Source organism: Heloderma suspectum, chromosome 2 (assembly GCF_057233095.1).
Source record: "Heloderma suspectum isolate Gila_16-S chromosome 2, 16-S_ref, whole genome shotgun sequence".
NCBI classification, from domain to species: Eukaryota; Metazoa; Chordata; class Lepidosauria; order Squamata; family Helodermatidae; genus Heloderma; species Heloderma suspectum.
In genome coordinates, this window is record NC_139459.1 from 363,904,394 (window position 1) to 363,924,045 (window position 19,652).

Consider the following 19,652-nt stretch of genomic DNA (forward strand, 5'->3'; position numbering starts at 1 on the left):
CAGCCCCAGCCAGCATGGCCAGTAGTCAGGGATGATGGGAGATAGAATCCACCCACATCTGTATGGCCACATGTACCTCACCCTTGGTGTATAGCTGGGGTGGGCAGAATGTAGATTTCCAGATGTTTTGGACTCCCAGAAGCCCCTGACAGCATGGCCAGTTGTCAGGAATGCTGGGAGTTGAAGTCCATAATACCTGGAGATCTACTTTCTGCCCACCCCTGGCAATAAAGGATAAATACTTATGTTTAATTTAAAAGCAAGCACACATGCCATCCGAGCAATGAAAGAGGGGCAAAATGGCACCTTGTTTGCATGTCTGCACACTCCCCAGTGAATCTGCCATAGCTGCTAAAGACAACTTCCGTTCATCAAATATATTTGAAATATTTCCGCTTTTGTGCAGGTCTGCCATTTTAACTATTCATACTGGGAGCATGTAAATATGTGTAATCTTTTCCAGCCCTGTTGATCAATGCATGTGGCTGCTAGAACACATCATTTATCTTACTCAGGGGTGGTTAGCCTTTGTGGATGTTTTGGCCTACAACTCCTATCATCCCTCAGCATTGGCTATGCTGACTAGGGCTGATGGGAGTTGTAGGCCAAACTATCTGGAGGGCTACGAGTTGCCCACTCCTGCCGACTGAATTTTAGGTTTCCCACGTCACGATGTCCTACGTGCTCTGTGAAGTTGGGATAGCGGTCGAGGCAGAGTTAATCTGGCCAGTTATTGTGTTATGTACAATGTGGGTTTGGTCACCCGGGAGCAGGGGGAGCCCCAGACTCCTTCAACTCCTCTCGGAGACGTTCTGTCTCATTCAAAAGCAAGAGAGAGTCTTGTGGCACCTTAAAGACTAACTAGAATATTTATTGGCCCGGTTCATATATTTTTATTTATTACTTTCATTTTAAAATAATACATGACACTAAAACATAGTTTAGCTCAGGTCTCAGCAAGTTTCGTAGCTTGCACGCGCCTTCCTCCCGCTCTGCCATGTTCGTGATGAGGAAGAGACTGTAAATGTCCATATCAGCTAACGGGATTTGGCAAGCTCTGGTTAGTTTGACCCCTTCATGGATCACTGCCTTGTTGTGGCGAAGGGGCTTGCGTAACTCAGTGAAGCCATAAGCTATGCCGTGCAGGGCCACCCAAGACGGACAGGTCATGGCAGAGAGTTCTGACAAAATGTGGTCCACTGGAGAAGGAAATGGCAACCCACTCCAGTATTCTAACCAGCCTTCCCCCAACCTGGCGCCCTCCAGATGTGTTGGACTACAAATCCCAGCATCCCGCTGGGCAGCAGACTGACAGGCAGGCGCACAGGTCACCCCAGATGTATTGCGTTTCTATTTAAAGTTGCGTCTGCACATATAAATCGGGGCGTGCAAATTGTATGCAGACCTGTGCCCTCGTTTGGTGATGCATTCCCTCTTTTTCTTTTTGGGCGGTGGTGTGGGCTGCATAAGTAGCCACCCTAAAAGTAAGTCTCTTGCTTTGAAGTCCTCCCCCCACCCATATGCTCAAGGGGTTAAATGCACAGAGCTTTCTAGGCCTAGAGAGGAGTGACCAGGAACACATGGCGAGGGAGGGTTGTGGAAAGAGGAGGAGGAGAGAAACCCAGTGAGGTCACTTTCCTGCTCCACCCTCTCCCCTTCCTGGTGTGTGAAGCTTTTTTCTTGGGTTGCCCTCTGCTCCTGCTCCTGCAAAGAGCCATAATCCCCCAAAGGAGGGAATCGTGCCAAAGCGGTGGAAGGAGCAGGTGAGTTAAAAGCGGGGCACGTCGCGGTGGGGTCTGGATTGGGGTGCGGGGAAGTAGGAAGAAAACAAATTCCTGGAGTTGATCCATCACTGCAGAGAGAGGACTAAATCAGGGGTGCATCGAGAAAGCAAACTGCCTCCTCAGCACCGCTGACGGATGGGGGCCTAGGCACGTATAAACGTTCCGGTTATATTATTAAAAACAAAGGTAGCCGTGTTGACCGTAAGAAAACAACAACACATTAGTGTAATACCTTTATTAGGCCAAGAAAAGATCGCAAGAGAAAGCTTGCATAGTTTGGGTGATCTTTCGGTGGGCCTAATAAAGATATTACACTCATATGGATGTTGGGACTATATTGTAATTACGATCATCATTGCTAAAACAAGGTATTGTACAAAACACAAAACCCTATGTGTTTTGTATAATATCTTGTTTTACAAGGCATTACACAATTTGGAACAGACCCATTGAAAGCAACGGGACGTGAATTAGTCATGGCTAACTGGCAGCCCCATTGATTTCAGTAGGTCTCATGTATGACTACGTCTGGGTCTAACCCACTAATAGCCTGGCTCTTCCCAATGGGCTTTCAACCTCACATTTTGTTCTCCAACCACCATCCTTTTGGTCCCTCCAAAAGACACACCTCCCCACCTCCCTTGCTGCCCAGTATGCCTTGAACTGCCTCCTAGAACACCTGTGTGATGATGCCGTCTTGCCTGCTTCCTCCAAATCTCTCCTCAAAACCTACCGTTTCCTGTGAATACCCCTGCCGCCTTTCCACGCCCTCCTGCAACTCAGCTCAGAACTAAATGTAAGTGTGTGCAGCTGGAACAACCACATATTCCTGCCCTGTCTACCCCTGCCAACATCCCCCCCTTCTTCTGTTGTTTATCCCGGGAAAGGATTGAACCCAGGACCTTCTGCTTGCAAAACAGCTGCTCTACTACTGAGCTACCGGAAGGGTAATATTGAGGGGCGGAAGCTCAGTGGTAGAGCTCATGCTTTGCATGCAGTAGGTCCCCAGTTCGATCCCCAGCATCTCCAGGTAGGGCTAGGAAAGAATCCTTCCTTAAATCCTGAAGAGCGGCTGCCAGTCAGTGTTGACACTACTGGGCTAGGTGGACCAAGGGTCTGGCTCAGTATAAGGCAGCTTCCTATGTAAATATTTGTATTGTATTTTATGTGTTTAACTGTTCTAAAATGGCATTTTAGTTTTTTAACTGGTTGTAATCTGCCCAGAAAACATTAATTATTGAGCGGATTAGAAATGTACTAAATAAATAAATATAAATAAATAAACTTTAACAGCATGCAATAATAGTAATAGCAGCTACAATATTAACAACAACAACAACAATAAAATAAAGTCTTCCGCAATTGCCTGAAAATTAAAAGAAAAGGGGACTGATGGATTTCCATGGAGAGGTTATTCTACAGTCTTGGTGCCACCACTGAAAAGTCCCCATTTTGGTTACCCACTCGTCTGATCTCACATAAGGGCTGGATTGAGAGCAGATCCTCTAGAGCTGATCTTAACCTGCAGGCAAGCCCGTGTGGGAGAAAACAGGCCTTGAAGCAACCTCCTGGCCCCAGGCCAAATGTTTAGAGCAGGGGTGGGCAACTTGTGGCACTCCAAATGTTTTGGCCTACAACTCCCATCAGCCCTAGCCAGCATGGCTAATGCTGAGGGATCATGTAGGCCAAAACATCTGGAGGGCCACCAGTTGCCCATCCTTGGTTTAGAGCTTCAAAGGTTAAAACCAGCACGTTAAAGCTACTTTCCCTTGCTGAGCGCCTCTAGATGTTGGACCATAATTCCCCGATGACTGACCATGCTGGCTGGGGCTAATGGGAGTTGTTGTGTCACAACATCCAGAGGAATCCAGGTTGGGGAAGCCTGCTATAAAACGAGCCCAGAAATGAATAGGCAACTGATGGTGCCGTTTCAGGTTTGGACCATAATTGAACCTTTAGGAATACTCCATGGAACGAAGAGCGCTAAAAGTGCAATCCTATGCATGTTTAGACAGAAAAAAGGCCAAAAATTGGGCTGGGTCATGCCGGGCATTGTAGGCCTTTTTTCTGTCTAAACACGCATAGGATTATGCCCTAACTGAAGCTTCAGAACAGTTCTCAAGGGCAACTGGTTTTAATTCTAATCACCAGGAGTCAATTTGTCCGGACAATGTGGCCACAGTTGTTGTTTTTTTGAGGAAACTATCCACAAAACGTCAGCCGCCTTCTACCTTCCTCTGAAGCCCAGTGGGAAGTGAGGGGAATGTTTTCTGTTTGCAGTGGTTGTTGTTGAGTCGTTAAGTTGTGTCCGACTCTTTGTGACCCCATGGACCAGAGCATGCCAGGCCTTCCTGTCCTGCGCTCTCTCCCGGAGCGTGCTCAAGTCCACATTCATGGCATCGGTGATGCTGTCCAGCCATGTGCTTCCAGTGATGAAGCACACAATTGACATTTCTCTTCTCCAACACCCTTCCGCACCACTGTTCCATGCTTTACAACTGCAACTACATTCCCGATAAGTTAGGCCAAAAAACAAACAAAGGGCAGTTTATCAACCCCAATAAAAAAGAAATACTCCGAGCATGTGCAATTTTGCATTTTAAACTCACTTACTTCAGAGCACCATTATGATTACAGGAATAAAATGGAACGTGCTTCTGCTGAACATGTTTACTTGGCAGTAAGCAGCATTTAGTTGCAGAAAAGCACAATGTAACGTGAAAGTAAAAAATGATATAAAAATAATCTATAGCCAGGAGAAGGGGACGGCAGAGGATGAGATGGCTGGATAGCATCACCGATGCAATGAATATGAACCTGAGCACGCTCCGGGAGAGAGCGCAGGACAGGAAGGCCTGGCGTGCTGTGGTCCATGGGGTCACGAAGAGTCGGACACGACTGAACGACTGAACAACAACAAAATGCAAAGAGAAAACTCCCTGGAAAAGACCCTGATGCTGGGAAAAATTGAAGGCAAAAGGAGAAGGGGACAGCAGAGGATGAGATGGCTAGATAGCATCACCGATGCAATGAATATGGACTTGAGCACGCTCCGGGAGACAGCGCAGGACAGGAAGGCCTGGTGTGCTATGGTCCATGGGGTCATGAAGAGTCGGACATGACTGAACGACTGAACAACAACAACAACAACGGGATGCAAGTAAGGCTATAATAATATACCACTCGTCTCATGATGGGTTCAGCTGAAACTTTGTTGTTGTTCAGTTGTTCATACATACAAGCCATGTATGTATGTGCCTGGTCGGCCACCCCCTGACTGTAAAACGTGTTTACAAATAAGAGGAGAGAATGCTGTGACCACTAGTAGGCCCTTGTGTCATAAGACGCTGCACCACTCTCCATTTGGAAGAGCTGTTTTTGCCCAACCTCGCTTTCCCCCTTTGGACTGAGTTAACTGATTGGATGCCCTTTCCCATCCAGGAGTTGTCAGCAGGAAGCAAGATGGAGGAGCAGTACTCACGGCGACCCAAAGCGGGGGAGCGATTGGCAGCGGGTGGGAAAGATCTTCGCATCGTCCAAGTGGAGACAATCAAGGAGTTTCTGACCGGGGGCACTCCAGCTCAGATTAAGCAAGAACCTGAAGAGGGCTTGCAGCAGTTCTGGGAAGCCCAGAGGCAGGAGCTCTCAAAGACCCCGTCACCGTGTTCAGGATGGGGGAACTCACCACTCCCTCTGCCACAGTCTGAGGACAACATTACAGATTATCGGCAGCCCTTCAAAGGAGGAGCTGACACCAACCAGTGGTCCCCTACAGGACAGGCTGCGGGCCAAACCCCGCCAAGCCTCTGTGGCCAAGCAGCCCCTGAGGCCTATGGGAGCGTGGACCCTGTGATCGAAGTGAAGGAGGAGATCCCAGATGAGGAGGCTGTCCCCATGGAGCTGCGGTGCCAACGCTTCCGGCACTTTGGCTACCAGGAGGGCGAGGGCCCCCGAAAGACATTCTGCCAGCTCTGGGAGCTCTGCCGTCAGTGGCTGAAGCCGGCAAGGTACACCAAGGAGCAGATGCTGGAGCTGGTGACCTTGGAGCAATTCCTGATGATCCTGCCGCTGGAGATGCAGTGCTGGGTCAGGGAACGGGGCCCAGAGAGCGGCAGCCGGGCGGTGGCCCTGGCCGAGGATTTCCTCTGGAGGCCGCAAGAGGTTCAGAGGTCAGAGCAGAAGGTGAGAAGAGTTCATTCTAATCACCCCTAGTGTCTCTCTCTTTTACACACGTGCGCGCGTACGCACACGCACAGGGTTGGATCCAGGTTCTGTCTTCCAGGAAAGCCAGTCTGGTGTAGTAAGAGCCAGTGTGGGGTAGTGGTTAGAGTGTTGGACTGGGAGTCGGGAGATCCGGGTACTAGTCCCCACTCAACTACGAGGCTCACTGGGTGACTTTGGGCCAGTCATTGACTCTCAGCTTAATCTATCTTGCAGGATTGTGATGAGGATAAAATGGAGCGGGGGAGGACCATGCAAGCATCCTTGGGTTCCTTGCTTGAGGGTGGGATATAATGCTGATGATGATGATGGTTAGTGATCTTGCAGAAAACAGGAAAATTGGTGGGATATAAATGTAAAATAGTAGTAACAGGTGAGATCTGCAACACAATATTTCAGTATGGGTTGTTCCTGTTCAAAGTGCCAGACAGACATGAAGAGATTTTCCGTGAGAAGAAAGGCTCTGCTTGCAGAAGGTCCCTCTGCCTGATTTTGGGGGATCCCCCATCTCCCCACATACCACAGCTCACCCCATTCAGCACGATCTCCTGGCTCTCCCTGGGTAGCAATTCCAGGGGCTCGAAGGGCTGCTGTTGGAAGGGGTGGAGGGGAGGGCAGGAAGATATTTTATTTATTTATTTAAAATGATCTGGGGCCTCCTGCAGAGGTCTGCTTCTGCCAGCGCAGTAGATCCACGGTAAATCTGGCTCCAACCCACAGTTTGTCAAATCGTAAGAGTTGTACGGGGCACCTTGGAGGGCTTCTAATCCAGTCTCCTGCTCAGTGCAGGGTTGACAATCTGGAGCTCAGATTTTCAGGGGGCTGGCGGGGCTGCATTGGAAAGAAGGGATGGGATGGGGAAGTCTGCTTCTGCCAGCACACTTGATCCAGTTTAAATCTGGATCCAACCTCTAATATTTGGGGGGATGGGGTGGTTGGCATGATTTTCAGAGTCCTGTATCGCTCCTTATTACTCCCCCATGATTGGCAAAACTAGACTAAGGGTGCAATCCTGTCCATGTTTAGACAGAGAAAAGGCCTACAACTCCCAGCATGCCCCAGCCAGCATTGCTGATTGTGCCCTTAGTTACACAAGTTATGGAAACATGTTTCTCCCTCTCTCATAATACTGGAGCCCTAGGGGGTCATCCCATGAAGCTGATTGGTGGGAGATTCAGGACAGATAAAAGGAAGGATTTCTTCACAGAACAGAGTTAAACTACGGAATTTGCTACTTCAAGGTATAGTGATGGCTACCAATTTGTATGGCCTTGAAAGGGGTTTGGACAAATTCCTGGAGGAGAAGGCTGTCAATGGCTACTAGTCCTGATGGCTGTATGCTACCTCCAGTATTACAGGCAGTATGCCTATGTACACCAGTTGCTGGGGAACATAGGTGGGAGGGTGCTGTTGCACTCATGTACGACTTGAGGGCTTCCAACTGGGGCAGCTGGTTGGCCACTGTGTGAACAGAATGCTGGACTAGAGGGTCCTTGGTCTGATCCAGCAGGGTCTTCTTATGTTCTTAAGAGAAATCATGCACATTTACATCAGTTTATTATTATTGTCATCATTATGACTTCCCTATTTCTCTAGCACCCTCGCTGTGCATGGCGCCTTACAGAGCAGAGGAGGGCAGGTCTCTGCCCATAGGAGCTTACAATGTAAAATTCAACATGGGGAAATGGCCAAGGAAGGAAGGGGAGGCAGGGATAGAGGCAGAGAAGCAATAGGCTCTTGTTTCAGTTACATGTGCTTCAGCTTGGATTCAGGCTGAGTCACTGTAAAAAGGAATAAGCAATCTGGTGCCCTCGAGATGCTTCGAACAACAAATCCTATCATCCCTGACCATTGGCCATGTTGGCTGGGGCTGATGTAGTAAAAAAACCAACAACATCTGGAGGGCACCAGGTTGCCTGCTCCTGCCGCAGGAAACTATGGAGCTGAGCCCAAGTTTGTGTTGTTTGTAGAAGTCACAGAGTTCAGCCTTTCTTGGGGCACATTTCTGAGTCTGGATTATACAGCGTCTCGAGGAGCTGGACCAGGCAGTTAGTGGGGCAGGCAGAGCAGAGAGAGAGTGGAAGCCCCTGCAAGCACCACTCCTTCAATTGTGATTGCAATCTGCCTTCCCCAGCCTGGGGCCTTCCATTTGTCTTGGACGTCAGCTCCAATTATTCCCAGCCAGGCAGCGTCGACAGTCGTGGGCCAAGTGGACCCATGGCCCGACTCAGAATAAGGCAGCTTCCTCTGTTTTCTATACCTTGCCCCTGTTTCTGTTTCAGCCCCCAGAGGATTTGGACGGGTTGGCTGCCGAATCGCCCAAGTCGGACCTGGATCCCTCTGACATTGTGAAGATCGAGCTCCCCATAGACAGCGATGGTGAGGAGGCCCAAAATACTGGAGTAAAGTCAGGGGCTGCATCTCTTGATGGGGGATTTCTGGGGTGGTTCTGGCAGATGCTTTGCTGGCTGATTCTGGGGCAATGTGGAAACCCACTTGCCCCCCAAGCTACTGCCGCTGGTGTATGTCTGTGTGTTCCTGCTTGTACGATGAACTTGGCTTCAGCTTAGACTAGTTAAATACAGCTGTATGTCAGCCTGCAAGTCCCACCCAGCCATTAGCTTAGTTGCTGTGGTGTCACAGAAGTCCAGAGGAAGGGTGGAAGGCATGGAGAAGGAGGAGGCAGAAAATGGATTCAGGAGAGAAGGTGGACAAGGTGCTTCAGGGCAGTGTTTAATTTGAGCCAGGCCTTGCCAGAGCTCGTTACTGCTCTTGTTTTGCACTGGTTGATTCATTTAGGGGGCAACCCTATGGCCACTAGACACTGTCTGGAGGGCCATAGGATATGCTCATTTCCGGGGACCGATCTCGGAGCCCGTGCTCCGAGGTCAGTTCCCGGAAAACTGACTTCCCTCCTTGTCCATGCTGCCTTGGCGCAGAGTGACTGAAAAGGGGTGTTCCGGGGTGGGGAGAGCAGAGCTGCGTGTATGACACATCTAATGTGTCGTACAGCAGCTTCCTCTCCCGGTTGGCCCCCCCACTGCTAGACAGCCGAAAGCAGCTGTCTCGCGAAAAATAGCAAGGCAGGAGAGGCGCGGAGGGAATGATTCCCCCATGCCTCTCCTGCCTTGCTTTGGATAGGCAGTCACCTCCGAGTTCGGAGGCGGCCACCTATCTTGATAGAATTGCGCCCTTAATTATTTGTTGGTGGTGTCTGGGATGATTTTTCACACGACCCATGTCACGCTACCCATGTTGATGACACAGCAATCATGTGAGGTAGGTTAGGCTGAGAGAGAGTGACTGGCCAAAGGTTGCCCAGTGAACTTCAGAGCCATTGATGAATTTGAATCCAGGTCTCCCCACTTCTAGCCTGACACTTGGCCCAAGTACTGTAAAACTGCTTCTCCGTTCATGGTGTAGAATAGGGGCTGGAAACGTTGTTTCTTTCGAGGGCTGCATTCCCTCAGGGGTGTTTTTTGGGTGCCACATGCCAGCAATGGGCAGGGCTGGAGTCAGCGGTGGGAGGAGCCAGAGGCAAACGTGGGTGGCAGGGCCGGTGTCAAAAGTAAGCATGATCGGGCACCTGTCAAGGGCCCACACCCTAGGAGGGGCCTGCCGACGAGAGCTCCCTGGAGTTCCTCCTTTCCACCATGGCAACTTCCTTGTTCACCTTCCTCTCACTCTGGCCCAGACAACGGTGGTGGTGGTGAGGAGGAGGAGTAGCAGATGCCACGGCCAGCTTGTTCTCTGACTCTCTGCCTGTCCAGCAAGCAAGTGGGAGCAATGATGAGAAAAAGCGCGAGGAGCAGCTGGTGACAATGGTGGTAAGAAGGCAGACTCACGCTGAGCGAGGGGCCCATTGTGGGTGTCTTGGCCAAGCGCCTTCAGAAACCTAGAGCCAGTGCTGGTGGGTGGGGCCACTGCTGTTCTCACTCTCTCTGCCACCCCCGTTTTTCTCTCTCTCAGCCCAGGGGGCTACCGGGGAAGGGACAGATTGCAAACAATGAGTTCAGACGTCTGGCAGGGCAGACAGTTTTGAAATTAGGCTTAGGGCCACATGAAATTAGGTTGAGGGCTGCAGTTTGCCCTCTCTGGTGTCAGCGGTGCAGTGGTAATTGAGAAGTGCGGCTGCTCATCATGACAGTCCCCAAGGCCATGCCCCCAAGGAGAGTCCAGAACTGCAGGCTGCTGTGTTGAGTTGTGTCCACAAACTAGATCTAGCAGTTCTCATTTCTGGCAGGGGCAGGTCTTTTGTAAAGCGAGTGGGTCTACATTGCCCATTCCAGACCAAGCTACTTCCAAAACACCTTTCATTCCAACATGGATAGCTCACAACAATACACTGTTGGTGGGAAAATCCATTCTCCCCACCCCGTGAGGATTGCAGCTAAGCTCCACGGGAACAGGAAAACCTGAGAGGTGGGGTGAGGCCATTGCCCTGCTAATTAAACAGTCTCGGGGCTTCGATCCTGCAAGCCCTGGCTCCGCTACACCACTGCCTGTGGTAGAGGCCTCCTTTTCTTGTCGTCTGGAATATACCACTTCGCTCATGATTGGTTCAGCTGAAACTTTGTTGTTGTTCAGTCGTTCAGTCATGTCCGACTCTTCGTGACCCCATGGACCAGAGCACGCCAGGCCTTCCTGTCCTGCGCTCTCTCCCGGAGCGTGCTGAAGTCCATATTCATTGCATCAGTGATGCAATCTAGCCATCTCATCCTCTGCCATCCCCTTCTCCTTTTGCCTTCAGTCTTTCCCAGCATCAGGGTCTTTTCCGGTGACTTTTCTCTTCGCATTAGGTGGCCAGAATATTTGAGCTTCAGCGTCAGTATCTGTCCTTCCAATGAGCACTCAGGGTTGATTTCCTTTAGGATGGACTGATTTGACCTCCTTGCAGTCCAGGGGACTCGTAAGAGTCTTCTCCAGCACCACAGTTCGAAAGCATCATTTCTTCGGCGCTCAGCCTTCCTTATAGTCCAGCACTCACAGCCATACGTTACTACTGGGAAAACCATAGCTTTGATTAGACGGACCTTTGTCGGCAAGGTGATGCCTAGGTTTGCCATAGCTTTCCTACCAAGGAGCAAGTGTCTTTAAATTTCATGGCTACAGTCACTGTCTGCGATGATCTTGGAGCCCAAGAAAATAAAATCTGTCACTGCTTCCATTTCTTCCCCTTCTATATGCCAGGAAGTGATGGGGCCAGATGCCATGATCTTAGTTTTTTTAATGTTGAGTTTCAAACCAGCTTTTGCACTCTCCACTTTCACCCTCAACAAGAGGCTCTTTAGATCCTCTTTGCTTTCTGCCATTAGGGTGGTATCGTCTGCGTATCTGAGGTTGTTGATAATTCTCCCGGCAATCTTAATTCCGACCTGTGATTCATCCAGCCTGGCGTTTCTCATGATGTACTCTGCATATAAATTAAATAAGCAGGACGACAATATACAGCCTTGTTGTAATCCTTTCCCAGTTTTGAACCAATCAGTTGTTCCTTGTCTGGTTCTTACTGTTGCTTCTTGACCCTCTTACAGGTTTCTCAGGAGACAGGTAAGGTGGTCTGGTACTCCCATCTCTTTACGAATTTGCCACAGTTTGTTATGATCCACACAATCAAAGGCTTTAGCATAGTCAATGAAGCAGAAATAGACATTTTTCTGGAATTCTCTTGCTTTCTCCATGATGCAGCGAATGTTGGCGATTTGATCTCTAGTTCCTCTGCCTCTTTGAAACCCAGCTTGTACTTCCGGTAGTTCTCGGTCCACATGCTGCTGAAGCCTAGCTTGTAGGATTTTGAGCATCACCTTGCTGGCATGTGAAATGAGCGCAATTTTACAATAGTTTGAACACTCTTTGGCATTGCCCTTCTTTGGAATTGGAATGTAAACTGACCTTTTCCAGTCTTGTGGCCATTGTTGAGTGTTCCAAATTTGTTGGCATATTGAGTGCAGCACTTTAACAGCATCATCTTTTAGGATCTTAAATAGCTTAGCTGGAATACTGTCTTATCCGCTAGCTTTGTTGTTACTAATGCTTCCTAAGGCCCACTTGACTTCACTCTCTAGGATGTCCGGCTCAAGTTCGTTGACCGCACTATCATGGCTATCAAGGACATTACAATCTTTCCTGTATAGTTCTTCTGTGTATTCTTGCCACCTCTTCTTAATCTCATCTGCTTCTGTTAGGTCCCTGCCTTCTTTGTGCTTTATCATGCCCGTCTTTGCACAAAATGTTCCCTTGATATCTCCGATTTTCTTGAAGAGATCTCTAGTCTTTCCCATTCTGTTGTTTTCCTCAATTTCTTTGCATTGTTCATTTAAGAAGGCCCTCTTGTCTCTCCTTGCTATTCTCTGGAAAACTGCATTCAGTTGGGTATATCTTCCCCTTTCTCCCTTGCTTTTCGCTTCCCTTCTTTCCTCAGCTACTTGTAAAGCCTCATCAGACAGCCACTTTTCTTTCTTGCATTTCTTTTCTTTTGGGATGGATTTCGTTGCTGCCTCCTGAACAATGTTACGGACCTCTGTCCATAGTTCCTCAGGCACTCTGTCTATCAGGTCTAATCCCTTAAATCTATTCCTCACCTCCACTGTGTATTCATAAGGAATATGATTTAGGTCATACCTGAATGGTTTAGCGGTTTTCCCTACATTCTTCAATTTAAGCTGAAATTTTGCAATAAGAAGCTCACGATCTGAGCCACAGTCAGCTCCAGGTCTTGTTTTTACTGACTGTATAGAGCTTCTCCATCTTTGGCTGCAAAGTACATAATCAATCTGGTTTCGATATTGACCATCTGGTGATGTCCATGTGTAGAGTCGCCTCTTGTGCTGTTGGAAAAGAAATGGAAAATGCTTGTCCATATTAGTTCGCTGATTCCCAAGATGTCGATGTTCAATCTTGCCATCTCATGTTTGACCACCTCCAGCTTACCTTGATTAATTGATCTTACATTCCAGGTTCCTAAACAATATTGTACTTTACAGCTGAAACTAGCCAAAGGCAAAACATCTGACTTTTATAAAATATGGCAGGATTTTATTTTATGTACTAATCAGGGACACACACCGCAGTATTTGTCAAAGCCCTTCCTCAGACTATGGAAAAGAAACTAAATATAATCTGTTACAATGAAGAACTATAAAGAAAACCGCCAAGCAGCCTATGGATTCCACTTATACCTTGGTTTGTAAGGGAAAGGAAAAATATACATATATGTTAAATGAATTACCCTCTGTCAATAATGAGATTTAAATCCACTGTGTTTCTTTTTATCCATTTTTTCCCCTTATTGTTGGTTGGTTTAATTTTGTTCTGGAAAATTAATAAAATATTTTTAAAAAATGATTGTTTCATTGATATGGATATATACAAATCTATGTCAAAAGTACTAAAAAATAAATTTATTTTAAAAATATATGATTTCTTGTTCTAGGAGGCAATGACCAGCAGCAGTATATTTTCGGGGAAGGAGCCAGCTTGCAAGAGAGAACTTACAGCAGCGTGCGGAAAAAGGCCAGCTTTGACCCTCTTCCCAAGAACCAGAAGATGGCGCCAAAGGAAAAGCTGCACAAATGCCAATACTGCGGGAAGCTCTCCGACTGCAGGGCCCACCTGATCATCCACGAGAGGACCCACACGGGAGAGAAACCGCACAAATGCTCGGCCTGCGGGAAAAGCTTCACCCGGAAAGAATCCCTCATTATCCACGAGAGATTCCACACCGGCGAGAAGCCGTACAAGTGCTCGGTGTGTGGCAAAACCTTCAGCGATAAGATTGGCCGCCTGATCCACGAGAGAACCCACACCGGGGAGAAGCCATACAAGTGCTCTGAGTGCGGGAAAAGCTTCGGCACCCGCTGTAACCTCCTGAGGCACCGGAGGGTGCACACAGGGGAGAAACCGTACCGGTGTGCCGACTGTGGGCAAAGCTTCAGGTACCGGCCGCAACTGGTGATCCATGAGGGGACCCACAAGGGGGAGAAGCCCTATAAGTGCCCAGATTGTGGGGAGACGTTTAGCCAGACCCGGCATCTCGTGATACATAAGTGGACCCATACCGGGGAGAGGCCGCACAAATGCGCCGTCTGCGGCAAAAGCTTCAACCAGAAATCGGACCTGATCACGCACACGAGGACCCACACGGGGGAGAAGCCATACGTCTGCTCTGAGTGTGGGAAGAGCTTCATTTCCAGCTGCCAGCTCAGGAAGCACGAGAGGATCCACACAGGCGAGAAGCCGTACCAATGTTCCGAGTGCGGGAAGTGCTTCACCTACAGCTCTCACTTGACGACGCACAAGCGGACGCACACAGGGGAGAAGCCCTACCAGTGCCCGGACTGCGGCAAGTGCTTCATTTCCAGCTCCCACTTTACCGCGCACAAGCGGACGCACACGGGGGAGAAGCCCTACCAGTGCTCGTACTGCGGGAACAGCTTCATCCAGAGGTCGCAGCTCGCCAAACACGAGAGGTCGCACACGGGGGAGAAGCCCTACATCTGCTCCGAGTGCGGGCAGAGCTTCCGGTGGAGCCAAGGGCTCAAAAAGCACATGCGGACACACACCGGGGAGAAGCCGTACAAGTGCCCTGAATGCGGGAAAACGTTCTCCAGCTCCTCGAACCTTTCTAGGCACCAGAAAATCCACGCAAGGGAGAAACCGTAAAGGCACTCTAGGTGATAGGAGAGACTGCGGCAAGAAGCCTTTACAGGCCTAGGCCAGCCTTCCCCCAGCTGGGTGCCCTCCACATGTGTTGGATGACATGCTGGCTGGGGAAGATGGGAAGTGTAGTTCAGGTTTTTGGGGGCCCTTGGGCAAGCCACCTTAATGGTTCCTCCCTCCACCTCAGTCAGTCTCAGTCTGAGAGCCAGTGTGGCGTAGTGGCTGGAGTGTTGGACTGGGAGTTGGGAGATCCGGGTTCTAGTCCCCACTCAGCCATGGAAGCTCACTGGGTGACTCTGGGCCAGTCACAGACTCTCAGCCCAACCCACCTCGCAGGGTTGTTGTGAGGATAAATTGGAGAGGAGGAGGATTATGTACGCCGCCTTGGGTTCCTTAAGGAGGAAAAAAGGCGGAATATAAATGTAATGAATATGAATAAGTAAGTCTACCTTCTCACTGGCGTTGCTACCAGCCACTATTGCTCCTCCTCCTCCACCTCATGGCTACCGCTTTCAGAGAGCCAGTGAGCAAGTAGGGAGTAGCACGTCCTGCTCCTCCTTACCACCACCATTGTTGCCCAGGCCAGAGCGAGAGGCAGGGGAACAAGCCGGCTGCTGTGGTGAAAAGTAGGAGCAATGCCTGGGGGCTTTTGCCAGCAGGCCCCTCTTGGGGTGAGGGCCCTCAGCAGGTGTCCAGCCATGCCTACCCCTTGACGCCGGCCCTGCTGTAGTCCAGCACCGGGGGGCCAGGGGGGCTACTGTAAATCGAGTCTCAGTCAACCTGACTGGGGCCCAAACTCGTGATCACTCCCAGCTTACTAGTCCACAGAGAACCCTGGGCGATGGCTGAACGTGGCTTCTCAGGACGTTTCCAACCCTTTTGTTCCTAGTTGCAGCCACTCAGCCATTTGATGTCAGCGCCTACGACCACTTGCCCTAGGGCCTAGAAGTGAGAGGAAGGACCACTCTACCGCCAGTCAGGGGAATAAAGGCCACTGGGGGAGGTACCAGAGGCAGTGAGCCTATGTACACCAGTTGCTGGAGAACGTGGGCGGGAGGGTGCTGTTGCAGTCATGCCCTGTGTGGGTTCCAGTCGACAGCTGGTGGGCCACTGTGTGAACAGAATGCTGGACTGGATGGACCCTTGGTCTGATCCAGCAGGTTTCTTACGTCCCCCTGCCTCCCAGGAAGAACATGGTGGCAAGGGGATGAGCAGCCTGGTCCCATCCTTCGGCCACAGATGGAGCAGCTGAAGGGAGTCTGCTCCCCCCCCCCCGCCTGAAAGAACACGTGTCTCCAAGTGCCGGTTGCCATGAGGCTCCACGGCAGAAGGGAAGCCCCCTCTGGCCTCGGCCACTGGCTGGTGAAAGAAGGCCTTCTTGGCTTGCTATTTGGTATTGTTTTAATGTGTGGTAAGCCACCTGGGAGATCATATGAGTTGGATCCAGGATCTGCCTTTGTCAAGAGGAAGGGAAGAAGAAATGCTTTGCTCACAGAAGGTCCCTCCACCCGATTTTGGGGGATTTCTCTCCCCACTGCCTGCTGACCCCATTCAACAGGGTCTCCTGACTCTGTGTAGTATTTTCTGGGGGCTGGAGGTGCTGCTGTGGGAAGGACAGAGCAGAGAAGTCCACCTCTCCACACAGTTGATCCAGTGTAAATCTGGATCCAACCAGTGGTATATAGTTCTTCAAACTAAGGGTTTTCAAAGACTAGTTTGGATCGTGCAGGGCTGGTGGCTTGAAAGGTTAGTGCTGGAAAAGCAAAATAGAAATGGTGGCAGTGTTGCAGGGTGGGGGGGATTCCATTCTGTTGTATTATACTGGGACGCTTTAGAGTTTGCCATTTTTAAATACTTATTTTTATGTCTGCATTTGGTGTCAGTCGTTGTTACCTGGCCGGAGCTGAAAAGACTGGGTTTGGCTATGGGGATAAATGTACAAATTTATTTTAAAAAACGGGTTTTAGCTTTATGCAGATGCATTGACTGTAGCTTTTGTCTTAAAATTATTCCAGTTCTTCATTAAATTCAAGGTGCCATGTCTTATCTGGTGTTTCTCGTAGAACTGAGTAGAAGGGAGATACTTCTTTTATTTTTATTATCTTGTACTTCCTCTAAGGCTACTACAACTCCCATCATCCTTAACTAGCATGGCCATGTTGACTGGGAGATGATGAGAGTTGCTGCCCAACACACATGGAGGGCACCAAGTTGGGGAAGGCTGTTCTAAGGACCCTAATGTGGCATGAATGGTTCTCCCTCCCCGCATATCCTCACATATTTCCTATATCCTCAGACCAACCCTGTGAACCCTGTTTATGCCAAGAGAGTCTCTGAGTGCGCTTTCAAGATGAGTAGGGATTTGAACTTAGAGCACACAGGTCCTACTCTAACCCTTGTGTGTCCCATACTGATGGATTTCTTGCTCCTAATTTCCTAGTCTGCACCATGTTGTCATTGTTTGTTTGGCAAGCCACAGTTAGCTCCAAACCCAAGATTGGACCCATGGTCCACAGTGGATTTGCGAACTGTAATCTGAGCTAACCATGGTTAGTTTAAAAAGTCGTGCAGGAGTAACGGTAGGCTGTGATTAACATTGAGAATGAATGAATGAATGAATGAATGGTGAAATTTGTATTCAAAGAAGAGGAGAGAAGGAGGATCTTGTATGAGCCCATGGAGCACTCCTAATCGAGCCACGGATAGAGCAGGCAGCAGTACATCTACACCAGGGCTACATAGGCTGAGGGAGCTTTCATGCTGATAATATACTACATAGCCCCTACATCCACAAATAATCTGACCTGATATAAGCCCAGCTTCCTTACCTTCCTAGGGGTCAGGGCTGGGGAATCGGTGGCCCTCTTGATGTGGTTGGACTTTCCCTCACTTCCAGCCAGCATGGCCAATGGTTAGGGATGATGGGAATGGTAGTCCAGAAACATCTGGAGGACTGCACGTACTCCACCCATTCAGTATATAGCAATAGCCATTAATGTAGATGGTTTTTTAGAAAAATAGTATTCACAAAGGATAGGTTCTATCAATAGCTGTCATATATGATGAAACCTTCATGTTCTGATGGTTGACAGGCAATACCTCTCTGGCATGAAGATGACTGTGTGTATATGTTTGAAATTATGTAATAGAGCACATATATTCCACTCTTTCAAAGAGCTCAGGATGATGTACACCTGAAGAACAAGATTCTTCTCTCTTCCTCTGCCCCTTTTATCCTCACAACAACCCTGTGAGGTAGGCTAGGCTGAGAGATAGCAACTGTCACTCAATGAGCTTCATAGGTGAGTGGGGATTTCAACCTGGGCCCCTCCCCCTGGTCCTACAGTGCAATCCTATACATGTCTACTCAGATGTAAGCCCCATGTAAGTGGGTATATAAGATTGTGGCCCAAGTCCAGCACTAATTGCTAGTGGCTAGCATGTCAGACTAGGATTGGAGCCACCCAGACGCTGAACCTCAGCCACAAAGTTCCCTGGGTGTGAAGATGAAATTGTGGGAGTTGGTTTGTTCGTTACATTTATATCCCCCCTTTCCTCGAAGGAACCCAAGGCAGCTTACAAGATCCTCCTCCTCCATTTTATCCTAACAACCCTGTGAGGTAGGTTAGGCTGAGTGGCCACTCCAAAGTCACCCGGTGAGCTTCATGGCCTAGTTGGGACTAAAACAAACCCAGTTTTCCCTAGTCCAACACTCTAACCACGTCATGGAATCGCATACTCCACCTTGAGCATATAAATGTACCATCCTGCCCCTGATTAAGGTAGTCAGCTACGGCCCTTCGAGTTGTTGAGATACTTCGCGTTTACAAAGGGAGGGGCTTTAGTGTGATGGTACCGCAACTCTGGAACAGCCTGCCTAAGACGTTCTGACGCTGCAGTCTTTTCAGTGCCAGGTCAGAACATCCTTATTTTAAATTGGGTTTATTACTTTGGCTCTGCTCACTAGTTTTATGATCTCATTTATTTATATTGTATTTATTTCTATCTACTTTATATCCCACACCACCATAAATTTATGTATGTTTCCAAAAGCTGTAAGAAACAATTCAAGTACAACAAACACAATTAAAAATCATCATCATCATCTCTGGCCCTTAGTTCTGCTGTTATATGCAGGGTGCATTGTTTTTATTGCAAGGGGCGTTAAAATAAAAAAATAATATCATCTGCTTGGCTTGTTGTTGTTGTTCAGTCGTGTCCGACTCTTCGTGACCCCATGGACCATAGCACGCCAGGCCTTCCTGTCCTCCGCTCTCTCCTGGAGTGCGCTCAAGTTCATCTTCATTGCATCGGTGATGCTATCTAGCCATCTCATCCTCTGCCGTCCCCTTCTCCTTTTGCCTTCGGTCTTTCCCAGCATCAGGGTCTTTTCCAGGGAGTTTTCTCTTCGCATTAGGTGGCCAAAATATTGGAGCTTCAGCTTCAGGATCTGTCCTTCCAATGAGCACTCAGGGTTGATTTCCTTTAGGATGGACTGATTTGACCTCCTTGCAGTCCAGGGGACTCGTAAGAGTCTTCTCCAGCACCACAGTTCGAAAGCATCAATTCTTCGGCGCTCAGCCTTCCTTATAGTCCAGCTCTCACAGCCATACATTACTACTGGGAAAACCATAGCTTTGATTATGCGGACCTTTGTCGGCAAGGTGATGTCTCTGCTTCTTACTATGCTGTCTAGGTTTGCCATAGCTTTCCTCCCAAGGAGCAAGCGTCTTTTAATTTCAGGGCTACAGTCACCGTCTGCGGTGATCTTGGAGCCCAAGAAAGTAAAATCTGTCACTGCTTCCATTTCTTCCCCTTCTATATGCCCGGAAGTGACCATTGGCAAAATGGGCCCCGGATATGATGGGCCTTTCTGGGCAGCGTGTGATCCTAAGCTTGCTTCCTGCTTGGAAGTCAGGCCCGCAGCGTTCAGTGGGGCTTGGGCCGCTTTTACAGGCTTACTCAGGAGCAGCGGAGGCTGGTGGCTCC

At 49.1% G+C, this 19,652-nt stretch overlaps 1 protein-coding gene across 2 annotated transcripts; it reads left to right on the plus strand.

Moving 5' to 3' along the window:
• Positions 1–1,625: 1,625 nt before the first annotated feature.
• Positions 1,626–19,593, plus strand: LOC146355731 (uncharacterized). Of its 2 annotated transcripts, XM_084830811.1 has the most exons (5): positions 1,626–1,763; positions 2,568–2,580; positions 5,226–5,966; positions 8,288–8,384; positions 13,438–19,593. In XM_084830811.1, exons 3-5 carry the CDS (start codon positions 5,247–5,249, stop codon positions 14,664–14,666), a joined length of 2,046 nt encoding a protein of 681 aa, XP_084686937.1. In that variant the 5' UTR covers positions 1,626–1,763; positions 2,568–2,580; positions 5,226–5,246; the 3' UTR covers positions 14,667–19,593. The 2 variants fall into 2 exon arrangements, with proteins under 2 accessions (XP_084686937.1, XP_084686936.1); XM_084830810.1 differs by lacking the exon at positions 2,568–2,580.
• Positions 19,594–19,652: the final 59 nt, after the last annotated feature.